This window comes from Cynoglossus semilaevis, chromosome 20, assembly GCF_000523025.1.
Source record: "Cynoglossus semilaevis isolate Cse_v1.0 chromosome 20, Cse_v1.0, whole genome shotgun sequence".
Lineage (NCBI taxonomy): Eukaryota > Metazoa > Chordata > Actinopteri > Pleuronectiformes > Cynoglossidae > Cynoglossus > Cynoglossus semilaevis.
Genome location: NC_024326.1, coordinates 1,892,568 through 1,909,555, shown reverse-complemented (window position 1 = coordinate 1,909,555; position 16,988 = coordinate 1,892,568). Strand labels below are relative to the sequence as shown.

Here is a 16,988-nt window from a genome sequence, read left to right as displayed (position 1 = left end):
CCACTAAACTGGCTTTAGTTTTCATCTCGGGTACACTGTGGGAGAACTGAAATGATAAGATCATTATAGGTCATGACATGTACGTTTTGTGACTCTTTCCAGTTAATACTATTATATTCTTTTGTTGTTTAATATATTGACAGTTAGTGAGGTAAATAAGACGTATATGTATATACATATATGTGTGCATGTGTGACACTGTCAGACTGTAGGACAGTCTGGTGTCCCAGCAGAAGGTGTCTCCTACACATCCTGTCCCATAGGCTGTCCTAGATAAAAGCTATTGGAAAAGGAAGAATAAACAGGATACACGTTTAAATATTCATCAAAACATAAAAAGTATCTTGAGAAGACTGTAGTAGGTTCAGCATTAAAAGGAAAAACCCAGGTGGCTCAGAACAGAGCATTGCAGAAGGCACAGAATATGAACTGATAGAAAATGGATAATCAATAAGTAAACCAACGACAGAAATACAGAAATCAATAAGAATATGACAAGGATGCTTACCACAAGCAACAGGTTCAGTCATTGTCTTATGGGTTTCTGTTAGAATCACGGAATTGTATTCCTTTATTTTTATTTTACTTTTAAGCATAAGCTTTTATTCTAGCGTTTCTGAATTTACAAATGAGGAAACGCAGAGCCGAAGAGCCCACGTGAAGTGCACGGAAATGAAAAATGCAAAATAATAATAACAAAGAGATTTGACTGTCGCGCGCACGACACATTAAAAATAATACTTCTTTGACTTTAATGGATATGTACAAAAGCTTCTTTCAGTTCATTCATGCTGGGAATAAAATGATGCTGCGTGTACGCATGTGCGCCACCCAGCGTTTGAGGAGAGTCCGGTGAGTATAAAAGCCTTGAGTGTGAGGATGCTGAGAGCAACACTGACACAGAGAGGAAAAAGAGAAACACGCACACACAAACGCAGGGACAGAGGAAGAGTGGGGGCTTCATAAAGTCTGACTTTTTGCTCGACTTTAAAATAATTGTGATTTAATCTTGAAAAAATGAATTACAAGATTGTGGATAAAGTTAGAAAAGCGTGTAAATACACTTTAAGAAGCTACCGTACACGGACGCAGGAGTGATCCATCGCTGACGCTTTCTTCCACCACTTGATGCAGGACCAGGACGATGTGGATTTGTGCGCCCTCGACCCGTGAGACCTGTCCTGACTGAGAAGACAGAGAGTCAGGGAGGAGGAGGAGAAACTGCGGAACTTGGTTCATAAAAAGTGACTCTCCACCTCCTTTCCCTCCTCTACACCACAATGCAGAGCAACGGCAGCGCATCATCCGGACCTCCGACTTCTCTGAGTGTGTGCGGAGAAGAGGACGAGCGTGAAATCTCCACACTGGTCAGCGCCACGGGTGGAACGTCCAACCTGGCAACTTTTAACCTCTCCCTGAACTGCTGGCTCTACATCCTGTCCAAGGAGTCCTCACTGGACCTGCACGAAGACACGGCAAACTTGGCTGTAAGTTCATATAACTCAAATCCACTTAAATAATTCACGTGGTTGTCCGTGCTGCATGTTACTCCCACAACGCTCCAGTGGCATTAAATAACAACATGAAGCTGATAACGGTCTGTAGGAAAAGAAAAGTGAGAACATTTGGTCATACATAGAGTTTTTTTCTACTTGTCTTTAATGTTTGTTGACACAGCGGGTGACAGACTGGGATAATGTCTGCAACTTTAAGTAAACAGACAAACAGACCTACGGTTTTCTCCATATTTTGTCTCAATAATTTGCAACTGTTGATCATAACTGTTAGTCACTGCACAAAACATTCATGAATAGTTCCTTGCAGCAAGTTTTTTTTTTTTTTAATTTTGACATGGCTGTGGCTCAAATAGCAGCAGACGTAGTCGAGGCACTAAAATCAAGCTTGAACAAGACTATTGTAATACTAATTAATACTGCTATTTTACAATGACACCCAGAGAGACAGAGAGACAGATTACTTGTTAGGTGTTAGTTCATGTTGCTTTGCATTTGCAGTGATATTATAAATGTGTCATGAAACGTATTGTAGGGTTTTAAAATCTGAGCCTAACACTTTGCCTTTACTAAATATAATGAACAACTTTTTTTCTACCAAGTATTTTCTTTTCTCCTAATTCTTTTCCTTTTTGCTTTGAATTGCTTTGTGTATCCTCGTGTTGAAAACTGCTCCATCTTTGTTGCCTCTCTGGTGTGGTGATTTTTTATTCCTTTCAGATTGAACGGGACAATTTCAGCTTGCTCGCCGTTACCACCGTCCTATCTCAAAAATTGCCTCCTGTTGACCTGAAAATAATAAACGTCTTTGTCCGACAGGTGCGTATTCTCATTGCTCTGGTTTACCTTGTGGTATGTGTGCTGGGCCTTGTGGGTAATCTCCTGGCATTGTTCCTGCTCCACTCCCGCCGCCGGCGTCACCACCACTCTTCCATCGACTGCTTTGTGATGAGCCTGGCGTTCACAGACCTCCAGTTTGTCCTGACCTTACCATTCTGGGCCGTGGACACGCTGCTCGATTTTCGCTGGCCTTTCGGCCGTGTCACATGTAAGATTGTGAGCTCGGTCACCACTCTCAACATGTATGCCAGCGTCTTCTTCCTGACCGCCATGAGTGTGACCCGCTACCGCTCCCTGGTCACTTCTCTCAGGATGGAAAGCCCCAGAATCACCGCTGCTCGAGCCAAGTGGGTCAGTTTAGCCATTTGGGTTGTGTCGCTGGTGGCTACTCTGCCTCACGCTTTCTACTCCACCACAGTCCAGGTTTCTATGATATTCTAATGCCCATTTTACTTAACCTAAGGACAGAAATTGTCTATGGTTGTTGGTGAGCAGCTGTCTGTGTTCCTGTTTTGTTGGTAGGTGTCTGCGGACGACGAGCTTTGTTTGGTGAGGTTTTCTGACTCCGACTCAGGCCACTGGGATCCACAAGTCCTGCTTGGACTCTATCAAACACAAAAAGTCCTCATAGGATTTGTAATTCCCTTGATTATCATCAGCGTGTGCTACCTGCTCCTCCTGAGGTTCATCCTGAGCCGGCGTGTTGTCGGTAGTATGGAGAGCGGGCCGGTCACAGAGAGGTCAGAGTGCGAGAGGGGACGTCACCGCCGCAGGTCCAAAGTCACCCGCTCCGTCACTATCGTGGTTCTATCCTTTTTCATGTGCTGGCTGCCCAACCAGGCCCTCACCCTGTGGGGGGTGTTGATAAAGTTTGACATGGTGCCCTTCAGCAAAGCCTTCTACAACGCCCAGGCTTACGCCTTCCCCCTGACCGTGTGTCTGGCCCATGCAAACAGCTGCCTCAATCCTGTGCTCTACTGCCTGATCCGAAAGGAGTACAGAGCTGGACTAAAGGACCTCCTGCTCAGAGTCTCTCACTCTTTACGGAACGTCCTCACTTCGGCGGTCAGAGGCCGACGGGTGGAGGAAGCACCATCCAGTCTGGTTGTGATACACAAAGACATTAATATGTGATTCACTCAGAGCGAGGAGCAGTTTGACAATGTGGGGACATTATTTATTTGGGTTTTGTTTGCTGAGAGTTTGATGAAAAAGTTTATGAGGCTACAGTTAGCTTAGCTTAGCATTAAAGCCAGCTCCTCTCTGCTTAGTGTTCAAGCGCCCTTACTGATGCTCTAAGACAAAGTTCATCAATAAGTAGATAAGGGAGTAGTGGTAGGTCAGGAGTTATTGAAATGGAAATTAAAGGGTGAAAATATAGATGTTTCTATTTTTAGATTAAATCTAAATTAATAACCATATAAGTATTGAGTCATTTTGTGCCAAGTAGGTCAACATGTAAAGTATATTCAGTTTATATAAGTAAATATTATCAATGTAGGTATATAATTTTACTCCGATAATAATAAAAGTAAGTATAATCATTAGGCCTTACTGTATCCTTTGGTTGCACTCGTTCGTTTGTCAGGGCATGTGCTAAATGTTAATCTAAATTCAACTATCCACTCATTGCCACTAATAAAAATCAAATTCTATGTTACAGTAAGTTAACTAGAATTTCATTTCACTAAACCTCTACCACCTTGGGCCTATACAGAAACAGTGGAGTTGTGTAATTTCTAACCAGTGAAGTCCAAGAGACTTGAGCGGAATTTCAGCCAGTCTGAGTCATTCTCCAAAAAAGTCAAAATTAGCCCCCTAGGGTCTAAAGTTTAGGTCACGGCAGAACATTTCAGTTTCTTTAAAAGTTTCAAGCTCGAGTTCAAATTCATGGCACATTTTCTTTTGATTGAGGTCCAAATGAAGTTGACCTGATTTTCAGTCGTCAGCGCTGACGTCAAAGTCACAAATCCTCGACTAGCATAACAAGAAGCTGTGCTCTTCAGGTAATAATTAGATCTGGGTTTAATCCATGCTGTCCAGCCTCCGTCTAAAGTTAACCAGCCTCTTTGGCATCATTTCATCCAACTCACAGCAATCAACCAAATGGTCATATTTACTATAATAACCTATCTTAAACCTTTTGCTGTAAATGTATGACTTTAAACATTTCAATCACCTCTGATCTACATTATTGTAAACTACAGACTATTTCTCCTCATGCAGTCAAGAGATGTAATGCATTGTGTTTGTAATGTTTTTCCACCTTTAAAAACCTGTAAGATTGTCACATTTTCTTTGAGAGTAATATATGTCATATTTATTTCTGTCCAGTTTTCTGTGTTGACTAAAGAATTGTTATTTGGTGTCGGACACTAGCATGAAGCCATCTTACCGTTTTCTTGTTTACCTTCTCTGTCTGCCTTGCTGTTCTGCTGTGGATTGTTTTTGTGAAGTCACACGTGTTCTGTGACATTAAATAAAAATGGGAGAACAAATACGTTTGGTGACGTCTGACGTTAATCTTTCCTGCCGTCATGACAGATGCACAGAAACCTGGGAAGACAAAGCAGAATGTTAGTGTTAGTTCCACAAAAGAGCACGACTCTGCCATTTGCGACCTTTGTGGCTGAGATAAACATATTCAGCTTCAGATAGATAAGGGCTAATGTGCCGTAACACACACCTCTATATGTTATCTCTGCAGAATGCCACTCTGCTGGTAATTACTTCCTCAGTCAGAACCGTAGTTCTATACACCAGCAGGTCAGGAAGCCTTTAAGACCTGGAGCCGGTTCTCCGTTGCACATTTCTGTAATAGAATAAATTCACTGCACGATGACAGAGGCTCACTGCATGTTCAAAAAACTCTAGGGCAATCAAAACCTTTATACACGTTCTACACAGCTGGGTTATTATTTCTAAAAAAGTAAATTATTTTCCTCCTCTCTTGAGATGCAGTAACACCCATTGCTCTGTTTTTATTTTATTTTAATAATTTTACTGCTGGTGAAAATCCCTGAAGGCTGCACAATTTCACAGTTTAACTGAAAATGATAATGGAGTTTATAAAGTTTCAAAAACATGAGTTGTATTGCAGTATTATTCAGAAGGACCTAAGGAAAGCTCTTGAAAATGTACAGTTTCAAAGGTCCAGAATTTTAGCCTGGTCGACCATGTGGTCAGATGGACAATTTGGGCTGAAGATAACAGATGTAGGCCAAAGTCGCCTCGATGATTGCTATATAAATGCCAAGTAAAATGAGGTTCTGAAGTCTGACAATAAGAGCTGTCATAAAGCACGACTTGTAGAAATTACAATTCAAATGCACAAGTCCTAAAAGCACTGATCATTCTTTGTTTTGTTTCTTTTTTTTTTTTAAAGGCCAAAATATGTAAAAGGTTTTCAATAAGTACAAAAATATCTATTAATAATACCAATGTCACAAATGAAAAAAAAAAAGTGAGCTCATGACACCCCGTGTACTCTAAGGGAACAAGCCAATTTTTCTGTCCATTTCCAGTTAAATTATAGATAATTCGATTTCTTTTCTATGGAACAAAACACAGTTCTAATCTCCTGTGGGTCTCGTGTGTAAGGCATTGTGTTGCATGTGAGTATTTTTGATTCACAAGAGCAATTTAAATACGCGGTTGTGTTCTCAGAAACATTAAAGCAGTTAGGCTTCAATGGGACAAAAATTAGACTAAATAACTGAACTAAAGCAGATTCACTCATAAAAAAAAATATCATTTGTCACATTCATGTTTTCCTGTCAGTTTTCTTTCTCTCCGCTCCTCTTCATCATCACATCCCTCCACAGTAATTGCTACTTGAGTTTCCTCCTCAGAGCCACAGTCGCTGTACGTCTAACCTCCATAAACAGAATCATCTTCGTGTCATTTTAATGAGATTCAAACAGTCAACCCTGTGCTCTCTGATTCACTTAATTATTTCCTTGCATGCTCTGATTTGACGGCTCTTCACATGGCCTTCAACATGTTTCAGATTAGGGGCTATGACAACAGGGTTAGTCTGACCTATTTGGCTTCATTTATTGTTTTCACTCTTCTAAAAAACATAGTGAATGAGCTGAGCCTGTGCTCCTCCAGACGTAGCACTTTGAATTTAACTGAGGGGTTTGATTCTGGCTTCATCACACCATATCATCTTTTATGCAGTCCCTAATTCTGTTTGTGCAGTTCCAGGCTCGCTATCACAGACTGAGAAAATGCTGCGGTGACTGGTGTTCTTCCAGGGAGCAGCCAACGCAGCACTGCTTTCAACCTCTTGATTGTGTAATATTTCTACCTACAGAATCTAAGACGGGGAGAAGCAACAAAGCCAACCAATCTGCTAAGGTACAACAGGTTTCTGTGTCATAGTGATACCGCCTGTCATCACTTCAATCAATTTATACAATTTTCAATTTTCTGTCCCAGCATTTAGGAAGAGCCTGTTCCTCTATGGTTCCACAGGGTGACTGTGCAGCCCACAGCTAAGAAAGACATTTTATAGATTTAATCAAGGACTGAAAAAGGTATAATCTTCTTAGAAGCACAAGGGGTTCAGGCTGCTAACCTCCTTTTGAAAACCTTCTTTTGATTTGTAAAACATTTTTGTTGATATAGCTGGAAACAAATTTACAGAAATTTCCTCAAAAACTTTATGGACATGATCACTTTCCTGTGTCCTAGTAAAGGTCAATGACACAAGCATTTCCCCCAATTTACAGAATCACAAAAACAGATAAAAGATATCAGAGGATGGCAGAGGAATTATCCTGGAAGTGAAAATGTTCTCAGACAGATGTTATCATTTCAGTCTCATCTAAACTAAAACATGATCTTTGTTCAGTTTTTAACCTTGAAAAAAAAATGAACTCAACTATTGAATTTTTCTTACAGGTTTTATATAAAGCTCCTCCTGATCTTTATATTTTAACCAAAACTGAAAGTTATAAAAGGCCCTTTGTTTTAGTCTTAAGATGAGACGAAGATGGAGGTTGTGACATGGTTCAATAAAGACATTCACAGAGTTCTCTGATGATAGGTTTTAGAACTTACCCTCTTACTTACTTACACTCGTAAAGGTTGAAAACCAACGTTCCCAATAATTGCCAAGTGAAGGATGTGACAGGGCGCCTGGACAGTTAGTGGTTGCCTTTGTGTGATTCTCCTGTTCATGATACAATTTGCACAGGTGACTTTAGGTATTGTTCTAGCAACATTCATGGTCTTCCAACAGGTGGCAGTGGATGGTTATAAAAACAAAAAAAATGACTCAAAGCTGTTGAAGAGCCTGGGGTGTCTTTCTTTAATTCCTTAAGTATATCAGCATGGTGTTCAACTAAACAGGCCTAGGTTTGACAGGTAGTAAGCAAATTGCGGGTAAATTTAAATTAGAAGTACATCATCACATACTGTTTTTGAGGCATCTTTTTAAATGTCTGGTGGTGGCTCATCAGTGTAGAACTACACTGGGGCCCAGTTCTGGGGCTAGCTCAACAGCTGTGAGACATATTTTTTGCAGGAATATTCCACACAAACACAGCCAGTGTTAACAAATGCGCATTTTGCTTCAAAATTTAACACCTAAGGTGCAGGATTTCTATATTTCTTCCGTTATTTGTACTGAGGGCAAAAACAGGAGAAAGCTCTTCTTACCTCTTCCCATCGACATAACCTCTCAAAAAAAGCAAGAGTCATTACAGCCATGATTCACAATGCAGCTCGCTGTAATACATTTTTTAACTACCCTTGTGTAGATTTTTAAGTCAGAGACGGTCGGGTTAAGGGTGAAGGTTTTACGGTGCAAACAATGAGAGTTGTCTCTATTTCCTATGAAACACTGGCTGACAAACGCAACCAGGCAACTGCTGATTGAGTGCATGACATTAGTACACAACACTGCACATAAAACCTGTATAAAAAAAAAGTAAAACATATTTCTCTGAAACACTACAATGCTTTTTCCTGAGATAAGAACAATTTCCTGGAAACACAGCAGGTTCCATTTAGAGCCAATCATTTCGGCAGGAAAAAGTGGAAATAGGTCAAACCTCTTATGGATTCCGGTGACCACTGTATAGGTGCCTGCAGTAAAGTGAATGCAGTTTGTTTTAAATATAGAAAATCCGCAGTTCAGAGTACATACTTGTCTGTAAACTTAAAATTAAAAGTTAATAAAACATTCTTACGACACAAGTAGTTTGTGAAACTTTAGCTGTGAGGCATGTTTCACATCTTTTAGTGTAAAACGTTTGTGATGAACAAAAACCACTCCACTTTGTTCCACAGGGTGTTTGGTGGTGAGAACTTTCATCTTCTGAAAATGATGAAACTGTGCACCCTGGCTTGTAAACTTTGTTTCTGGATGGATCTGTGTTGAGTTGTTGTTGTTGTTGTTGAGAAAAGAAAAATGTCTGGGGCTATTTCTCTTTATTTATAACTGATGGACAGTCGGTTTTCTCTCTCTTTACTGAAACCATCTCCTCCTTGATGCCCCCGTCGTCTTCTGGTGCCAAAGCTTCCCTCTTCCTCTCCTCCTTAACCACATCCTTTTTCACTTTTCCTTTTGCTGTCACTGCACACGCAGGTTTGACATCAGCCTCTGTTTTGAGAGAGACTGTGGAGCTTTCACAGACGGTCGGTCCTTCCCACTTTGGGATGTCTAATCCCAGCCGCTCCATCAACAGTTTCATAACCTCGTCAACATAGCCGTTAATACGGAGGTGCGCGTGTTTCTCCTAAAAGACCAAAAATGACAGATAATTACAAACATGTATTACAGTCATTAAAGTGTATAAAAATAAAATATTATGTTTCAGTGGTGCTCAGGATCACTACTCAGGACTTTTAAAGTAATTATTTATCTCAGAAGGCAATAAATGTATTCAACCGCAGGAAAGACTATGCTTTTGGGAGGGTTTAAACATGGCGTCAAGGTTTAGTTGTGAGACCTACGTGTTTGGTGGGCTGAAGGTTGACAATGACAATCTTCCCTCCTTTGCGCTTGGTGAGGAGAGGAAGGTCTGCAGCCGGTTTAATCTGCATGGACGTGCCGAGGGTCAGGGCCAGGTCTGCCCGTCTGGATGTGGACAGCAGAGAAGTGAGTCATGATTTAACAACAGTGACTCATCCTGACATTCTTCTTATCTTGGTCCATTAATTAATCGCCTTAAAATATCACTACATCTCAGAGCGGTGTTTGGTCAGTTCCTGTGGTCACAGTCTTTGTGTTTTGCTGGTTGGTTTGAGATGCAGAGACGCAACAACTGTCTGAACAACTGGAACTGTTTTCCAGTTGTATCGCAAAAGTTCTAAAGACCTGGCATTGTGCTGGTGTAAAAGAAGAAACACTGATTTTAGTCACAATAATAATATTATATCATCTCTATTATATATATATTTAACTATTTTACCCTTCAGTATGGCTACATGTTGGTAACATGCTGTTGAGGAACCTGAGATAGAAAACAGTTAAGTAAGTCTGGGAAAACAACAGTATGTCCTGAGTGGTAACAGTTCAGAGACAGTAGCTGAATTTAAAAACAAAACCATGTTTATGAACCGTAGAGGTAAACAATTTCAGTTCGATTTGTTTCACCTGCTGGCTTCATCTGCTTTGTTGAGGTCTTTATCAGGCAGAGCGTCTTCCCAGTCCAATATGGTGCTGATAAGTTTCCCTCTGTTTTAATGAAGAAAACACAAGTGTGAAGAATAAAAATAAACTTCGAAAATAAAATCATTCTCAGAGCACAAGGTGGTCTGTAACCTGCAGGCTCGGAGTCCTCTGGAGCGCACAACGTCACAGTAACGTCCCGTCGGTTTCAGACCCATGACACCGATCACCTTTTCCCTAACGTACTGCCTGAAAAAACAAAATCCCATGTTCCTGAACTTTAGTTTGATGCTTACAAAAAATACTGCCTTTTTCCAGCAATCTGTTTGTTGATAATAGGCACTCCCTGTAAGGCTGCATCACCCAGCTGGAGTTGTTTTTTTGTTTTTTTAATGAGGAAGATATACTGAGCAGCCGATAAACTGAAGCCTCATTTGGTATTAAGGTGCCCAGCATGTGCGGAGAAAACGTGACAAAATTACAACACTGACTTCTGTTGTTTGGGTCTAGAGACTAGTAAAAGATATGAAGATTAATGACTTATTATTTTGTTGAGGCTTCGTTATCGCATGCTGACCACAGTTCAATTCTCTTGTCTCTATCCATCAGCGGTGGAATGTTTTTTTACATCCACTACTGCAGGTGATTCAACAACTGGATGTTTGGCAACTTCATATAATAGCAGCTCCTGCATCTCACAGACTTTCCACAATAAAATACCCAGGATTATTTATGCAGGTGAACCCTCTAAACAAGAAGACGTAACTCTGCTGCCATAACTGGTGGCTGCTTTGACCTGTAGCATTATCTTTCACCTGAGAATCAGCCCATAGGAAAAGTGACTTTATATGATTTTATCTTTATTTTATCAGGGATTATCCCATTGAGTCTCAATGGGATCAGCGATCTAGAACTGATAAATATTAATTAATTACCATCACAGCTACCCAGCGATTAATAAACTTTTTTAATTGTTCACAGTGTTTGTATATTATAAATCTAGAAGTGTACCAACACTGCCAAAATTGCTCAAGTATTTCTGTCAAATCACAGGAAAATGTTTGCTGAGGTTCATGACTGATACATACAGTAACCATGTGGCACAGGTACAATGTTTAGCTGTTGAAACCTAGGCAGATGCACTTTCACCACTGTCCACAATGTTCATGTTTCTGTTTTATACTGCCTTGTAGAGATATTTTAACCCAGTAGTGACGGGTTGTAGATTAAACACATTCCCATATCCCAAATCCCTTTATCCAGATTTAAAAGGAATTTTTTTAACCTCTGGGAATGGGACTATGTTGACAAGATGCTTTTAGGCACAGAGGAGCTGCTGTAGGCTTTTAACCTGTCACTTTCTGTGGCTACCTGCAGTGAGTAAAAATCTCAGGAGAGTGTGTGAGAGGCAGCTAACCCCACATTTGGCATCAACAACCTCACCAGATGTAAGGCTGCTGTGATGCAGTGTGTGCTGGCATGTGCTGAACAGTAATCAGAATCTCCAGCTGCTGGAGCAGCTCTTCAGTTAGACCTCATTAAAGGACTATGTGGGGAAAATGTGCGAAAACCTGTGTCTTTGGAAGATAATGGTGGTGTTTTAAATAAGTGTAGGTGTTTGGTGCACGTACGATTCCATCCTTACCGGCCACATTTTTCACACTCCTCCACAAACATATTTCCATGGAGCTCGGATAACAAATCCCTGGAAGAGGGGGAGATGGGGGGACAGGAGGGGATAATGGGGTTTACAAAGGCAAAAAGATTACAAAGGCAATATTCTCTTAGATCAACGTTGGGAATTAATTTTAAGTCAGGGTTTATCAACACAACTTTCTCTCAGAACTTTTTTCATCTTCTGCTCTGTTAAATATTCTGTCTTTATTTATGTGGCCTCAATTCACTCAGAACTTAAGTACACACCAGTTTACTTTAGCAGATTTTTGGCTGTCTCAGGGTTTTGTTTTTTTTTTAGAGAGCTAACACTTGCTGTCTAACCCTAAAGAACCAAAACAACTAAAGAAAAGAGAAAGAAAGAGCTTTTCTGAAAAGAGGGAATAAACAATACAGTAATGGATAAAAGTACAACGGACATTTTCCACTCAACTGATCATTAAGTGGCGTTTTGACGAGGCAATTAAGACAAATGTTATTTCTGCTGCTGCTCCAGCTTTCAGCTCACCATCACCAGGCAAAGAAGGATGAATTTGACAGTGAGTCACAACAAATACATAACAACCTGGTGTGCAAACAACAGTTATAATGTACTTCAGTTTAATGGCTTATGTTCAACTGGTACTAAATCAGTTCCAAACTAAACTGGGAGAAAAGGTAAATAAAAAGAAATGAAAGGATCAGACAGAACCATTTGACATACATATTATGAAAACTCAATTAAGCCTTCAATCATTTTATCCTATTATTATTGTATTTTGTCCACAAAACAGAGATACTTGGATGACAGTACTAGAAGTACTTCTGCGAAAATACAGAGAAAACACTCAAACTAAATGATCACTTATCATCGCTTCTCCTTAGGACTCACACCAATCCAACTCTGTACATGCATCACTGTTTATTTTTCACAGGAGTCTCATATGGCCCAATACCATCTTTCTTTTTTTGTTACCTGGGAAAGCCTGATCGAACATGCAGACCATCTACGTTCTGGCTGATGAGATACTTGAGGTACCCAGCTCTCTGTAGGCCTAGAAGAGCCAAGTGAGTCAGGGTAGGCCGGGCATCTTCGAAAGTGGTGTTAAAGTGAGGAGTCTCGCCCTTTTCTTCTAATGTCCACACACCCTTTGGACCCCTGCAACCAAAAAGAGGAGGGGAGATTCGGAGGGGAGATTAGAGCTGGAAAGGCTGCAAAGCAGTGAACAGATTGGAGAAACTACAATCGTCTGTATTGTATTTTTCTACAACAGCTTTGTTCCTGGTGGTAGGGGCAGGGGACTGTATTCCTGGCAGATCCCTCAATAGATCAGTGGAAAATGATCCTTATAAAAAATGTTATTTGTACCAAAATGAGTGCTGAGTTTTTGAAGTCTGAGTTGAAAAAACAATGGTAATGACAGTAGGCCAGATAATCAGCCATTTCTTTTTGTCCATTTCTTTTAAATGAAAAAATTCAAAAGAAAAGATGTGTTGTTAGAGAATGACAGCATTTTTTTTACACAGCAAACTCTTCTTTTTAAAAGGAATGGTCCTAAAGAGAAAAAAGGATGGATTGAGCTGCAGTTCTCTGGACAAAACATGTTCTTTATGCCAGATCAAAAGAGAAAACTACAGAATAGGTACAGAGAAAAGAATCAGCAGTCAGTCAAGAAAGAGAAACTCTCTGTTTAGATAGCTCACATTTGATTCTGCCATTAAAAAATGAAAAGCGGTTGGATGCACCTTGTCTTGTGGTAATAATTGCATGCTGATGATATCATCTTTTTTTGGGGCTATTTTTAGGCACATTTTGGGTCCTTGAGGGTCTGAATATTGCCTGAATCAGGGGTGTCCAAACTTTTTTAAAGAGAGCCAGATTTGGGGAACATGTGTAGGAGCCAATCATCTGTCAGACATTAAATGCAAATTAAACTTTTTTAGGTAATATGATTGCAAACAATGCATTTTCATTTCATCAACAAGATTTTAAAGACTGTATATTGTTTGTAAATTATGTTGTCTGAGCTTTTCATATGCATTAGCATGACACAACTGATAGTGTCCCTTGACATTGAATTCTCTATGAAGAGCAACTGTCTCTTGGCAACTCAGGTGAAAACTGTTGTTCTGTGATTCAGAGGGAAAAAAACTTTACTTGTTTTTACTTGTTCTGGAAGCAGCTCTCACACACAGATTTTGCCATACACCATAAGGCCACTACTCATCACTGCTGCCTTCATTTGGTGAAACATAATATTGTTTTTTTACATGCATATTTATACAATACTTCTGTGCCACAAGTAAGTCTATAAAATATGTAAACATATGAAATTTGAGGATGAGCCACAATTGGCCCCCGGACCAGACATTAGACATTCCTGGTCTAAGTTTTACAATCTATCTGAGTATTATTTCTATTTGTACCCAGTGCAGCTACATGCAGCAGAGTAAAGGTGTTTACTATAAAGAAATTGCTTGAATACATGCCATGAAGAATTAAAGGCAAAACACGTATCAGCCCAGAGAATATTCATTCTTTCTTAAAGTTTTCCCTAAAGACGTTTCAGGAATACAATTAATTGTGAAACATGTTTATTTGGTTAGAAGCACAAGGTCTTCTGACTGAAATGCATAAAATAAGTGGCTGGTCTTTCTTTAATTAACCAGTCTGTCTGCATAAAAAATGAACCCATCGCTGCTGTAAACCCTGGTGTCAACAGTGCAAGTTGCTTCAAGGACACGCCACATATCATTATGCATGAAACTGGGGAATGAAGGCGTCTTGTACCCAAATGCAACCACGACAGCCTCATCTCTTACTTACAGTGAGTGAACTCAAACAGCCCTGTCTCTGAGCATCAGAATGATTCGCTGCATTCTGCGCCAATACCAGTTCAAAGACACAGCAGTATTAGTGGAGGAGCACCTACATCATTTATTACATGCTTATCACCATGAGAGATGGTGCAGGACATGAAAGCCAAGGATGATGTATAAAGCTGGTAAATGGGTCGATCACCAGATGCAGCATGTGGGTTTGTGAGTTGTATATGCAGCAGTCATCAGGACATGACATACACCTGAAAGCCAGAGTAGAAACCCTGGCTTTAATGGTGCTGCCATTCAAGGTCAATCCTGTCTAACTGACAGGCTGAACATTCTAATATTAGTCAAGTGCCTGGGGCTCTCTGCGAGCATGCATATTTGAATTCAAAGAGTAAAAAATATGTCAGACACAGGTGAAATGTGAACGTGCTTCTGTTTGAGCAGAAACTTGATGTGAAATGTCTATTTTAATAGTTCCACCTGAGCTATTAATGGGGGATTAGAACAGATAACAAAACAAAACAAACAAAATACCTGTTTTACAAAAGACAAAAAAGCAATTAATTTAACTGCGAAACGGGCGTGTACCGCCCTCTTCTGGACAATAATTGGTATTACAACCAACATAAAGTCTTTTGAAACCTTTGTTACAATTAAAACATAAAGTGATTCAACCATGTGTCATTAAGACCAGTTAAATATTTTCTTTACAAGACTGTAGGAGTTCCCATTCAGCCAATAATTTAGTTCGTCCATCCCTTTAATCAACAATTCAAGCTGTCTAACACGTGCATGTTTAACTCATGTTTATTCCCATTTAAACTAAAACAAATCTGAGTTGGAATCAATCAAACAAGGAGACAAACAAAACACAGAGCTTTCTTTTCAAATGTTTTCTAACATGCTGACTAATTTATTTTCAGATTGGTAAGTGCTTATCTAAGAGCATTATTTATTGTATCCACTCTTTCTGGAGAGATATAATGGCCTTTAGCTGAAGAAGAAGCTCAGCCTCCTGCTTATAAACAACTACCTAATACTGACAAAACAGCAGGTGACAACAACTCAGCACTCTATTTGTTTTACTGATAATCAGCAACATATTTAGAACAATATTTCAATTTGTCTGGAAGCTGTGTGCATCCATACAGCTTCAGTCTATTACCTGCACCACTGCAGAACTGTTGTGTGGATTTGTCTTTTGATAACACCAACAGGAAACAGGATTATAATCCCATTAAAAGTGAATTACTAGGAGGATCAAATAATGGCTGATTAACTAAACTCAGCTAAAGTAACCTCTAATTGGGATAGCTACAAATTAAGAATTAACAACTACTTGGTATCAAACTGTGCAATATCAGCTGGGGCTACAGTAGTACTATGTTAGATGCAATTTACATTTGTATCAATTACTTGGTGAACAAGATTACATCTCACCTAAAGTCTGGGATTCCTGATGAAGTGCTGATTCCTGCTCCTGAGTGGACAACCAGGTACTGAGACTCTTTAATCAACTGGGCTAGGGTCTCTACTTTTGCCTTCAGTTCCTCCGGACCATCAAATTCCTGACAGAGACACACAACCATTAAGCACGGCAGGAATTAGCAATTTACCTGGTAAATTTATTTGCTTTGTCACTGTTCCCATCAATTACAAAAATAAATTGCAGATCAATTTCACACTGAAGGCTGTTGCTGTGTTTTACAAGGTCAGAGAAATACAGTACACAAGCAGAGACAGCAAAATGTGAGCAACACATGACAAAACAGAATTTTGAGAAAATGCTACATGCAGAAAATGTTTTTCAATTAACTTTATTTTAATTTTTTTAAATATACAACAGCATGCAGTCTATTAACTGTACAAATAAATGTAGTACGCAATAAAATGATTCTGATTATTATTGTTAATAGCAGTTGTAGGAGTCAACTATAAACAGAGACACATTATCAAACCGTATTTTTGTATTATCGCTCAAACACACTGTCAATTTATTCATCTATTCATGAAATTGAACAAACATTGCACGACAAAACCCACGTGGTTGATATTGATAACATCTTGCACGCTTAAAACGTTCGTGTTTTCGCAAAATACTAAACACTGTTGATTTTAAAGGAGAGGAGTTTCTTGAAGTGTTAAATTGGATTTAAATACTTCAATGTACTCATCTCCGACACCGATACGAATGCTGTAGGCTGGGCTAACCTGTTAGCCAACTTTGCTGTTCAAGAAACTTGGTGAGTGTAGTCTTTTTAACCTTACCTCAGGAAGTCCACAAACACCTTTGTTTGCATACGGCGAGAGTCCAGCAGCGTAATTTACAGACATTGTGTTTTTAGTTTTTACTTTTCTCCTCTCCGCGTGTTGTACAGTGGTATGCTAGCTGGGCTATATGGGTGACGTCATTGTCACGCGACTTTATGGGATTATTATTGTTTTACTTCAAGCTTTATTAACGCTACAGAGCGAACGAATTAAGTCAACTTATTTCGTACTTGTCTTTGTTGGAAAGATAAAACAAA

The 16,988-nt window shown here is 39.6% G+C and overlaps 2 protein-coding genes across 2 annotated transcripts; one reads left to right on the top strand and one right to left on the bottom strand.

Moving 5' to 3' along the window:
* Positions 1-16,977, bottom strand: sirt6 (sirtuin 6). Its single transcript, XM_025066305.1, has 13 exons — positions 16,729-16,977; positions 15,901-16,028; positions 12,608-12,790; positions 11,624-11,683; positions 10,132-10,227; positions 9,964-10,044; positions 9,321-9,444; positions 5,041-9,103; positions 4,765-4,910; positions 2,361-3,455; positions 1,257-1,460; positions 1,083-1,185; positions 1-46 (listed from the first exon to the last, which is right to left on the bottom strand). Exons 1-8 carry the CDS (start codon positions 16,792-16,794, stop codon positions 8,786-8,788), a joined length of 1,056 nt encoding a protein of 351 aa, XP_024922073.1. The 5' UTR covers positions 16,795-16,977; the 3' UTR covers positions 1-46; positions 1,083-1,185; positions 1,257-1,460; positions 2,361-3,455; positions 4,765-4,910; positions 5,041-8,785.
* On the top strand, positions 1,183-4,768 carry LOC103395931 (relaxin-3 receptor 1-like). The gene is made up of 3 exons (XM_008333784.3): positions 1,183-1,487; positions 2,334-2,777; positions 2,877-4,768. The coding sequence occupies exons 1-3, from the start codon at positions 1,281-1,283 to the stop codon at positions 3,486-3,488; spliced, it is 1,263 nt and encodes a 420-aa protein (XP_008332006.1). The 5' UTR covers positions 1,183-1,280; the 3' UTR covers positions 3,489-4,768.
* Positions 16,978-16,988: the final 11 nt, after the last annotated feature.

Coding starts and splice junctions, on each gene's coding strand:
- LOC103395931 (XM_008333784.3), top strand. CDS start 1,281: ATGCAGAGCAACGGCAGCGCATCATCCGGACCTCCGACTTCTCTGAGT. Junction 1,488..2,333: donor AAGACACGGCAAACTTGGCT/GTAAGTTCATAT, acceptor TTTGTCCGACAG/GTGCGTATTCTCATTGCTCT. Junction 2,778..2,876: donor TCTACTCCACCACAGTCCAG/GTTTCTATGATA, acceptor TTTTGTTGGTAG/GTGTCTGCGGACGACGAGCT.
- sirt6 (XM_025066305.1), bottom strand. CDS start 16,794: ATGTCTGTAAATTACGCTGCTGGACTCTCGCCGTATGCAAACAAAGGT. Junction 10,045..10,131: donor AGAGGACTCCGAGCCTGCAG/GTTACAGACCAC, acceptor TCATTAAAACAG/AGGGAAACTTATCAGCACCA. Junction 9,445..9,963: donor AAAGCAGATGAAGCCAGCAG/GTGAAACAAATC, acceptor GTCCACATCCAG/ACGGGCAGACCTGGCCCTGA.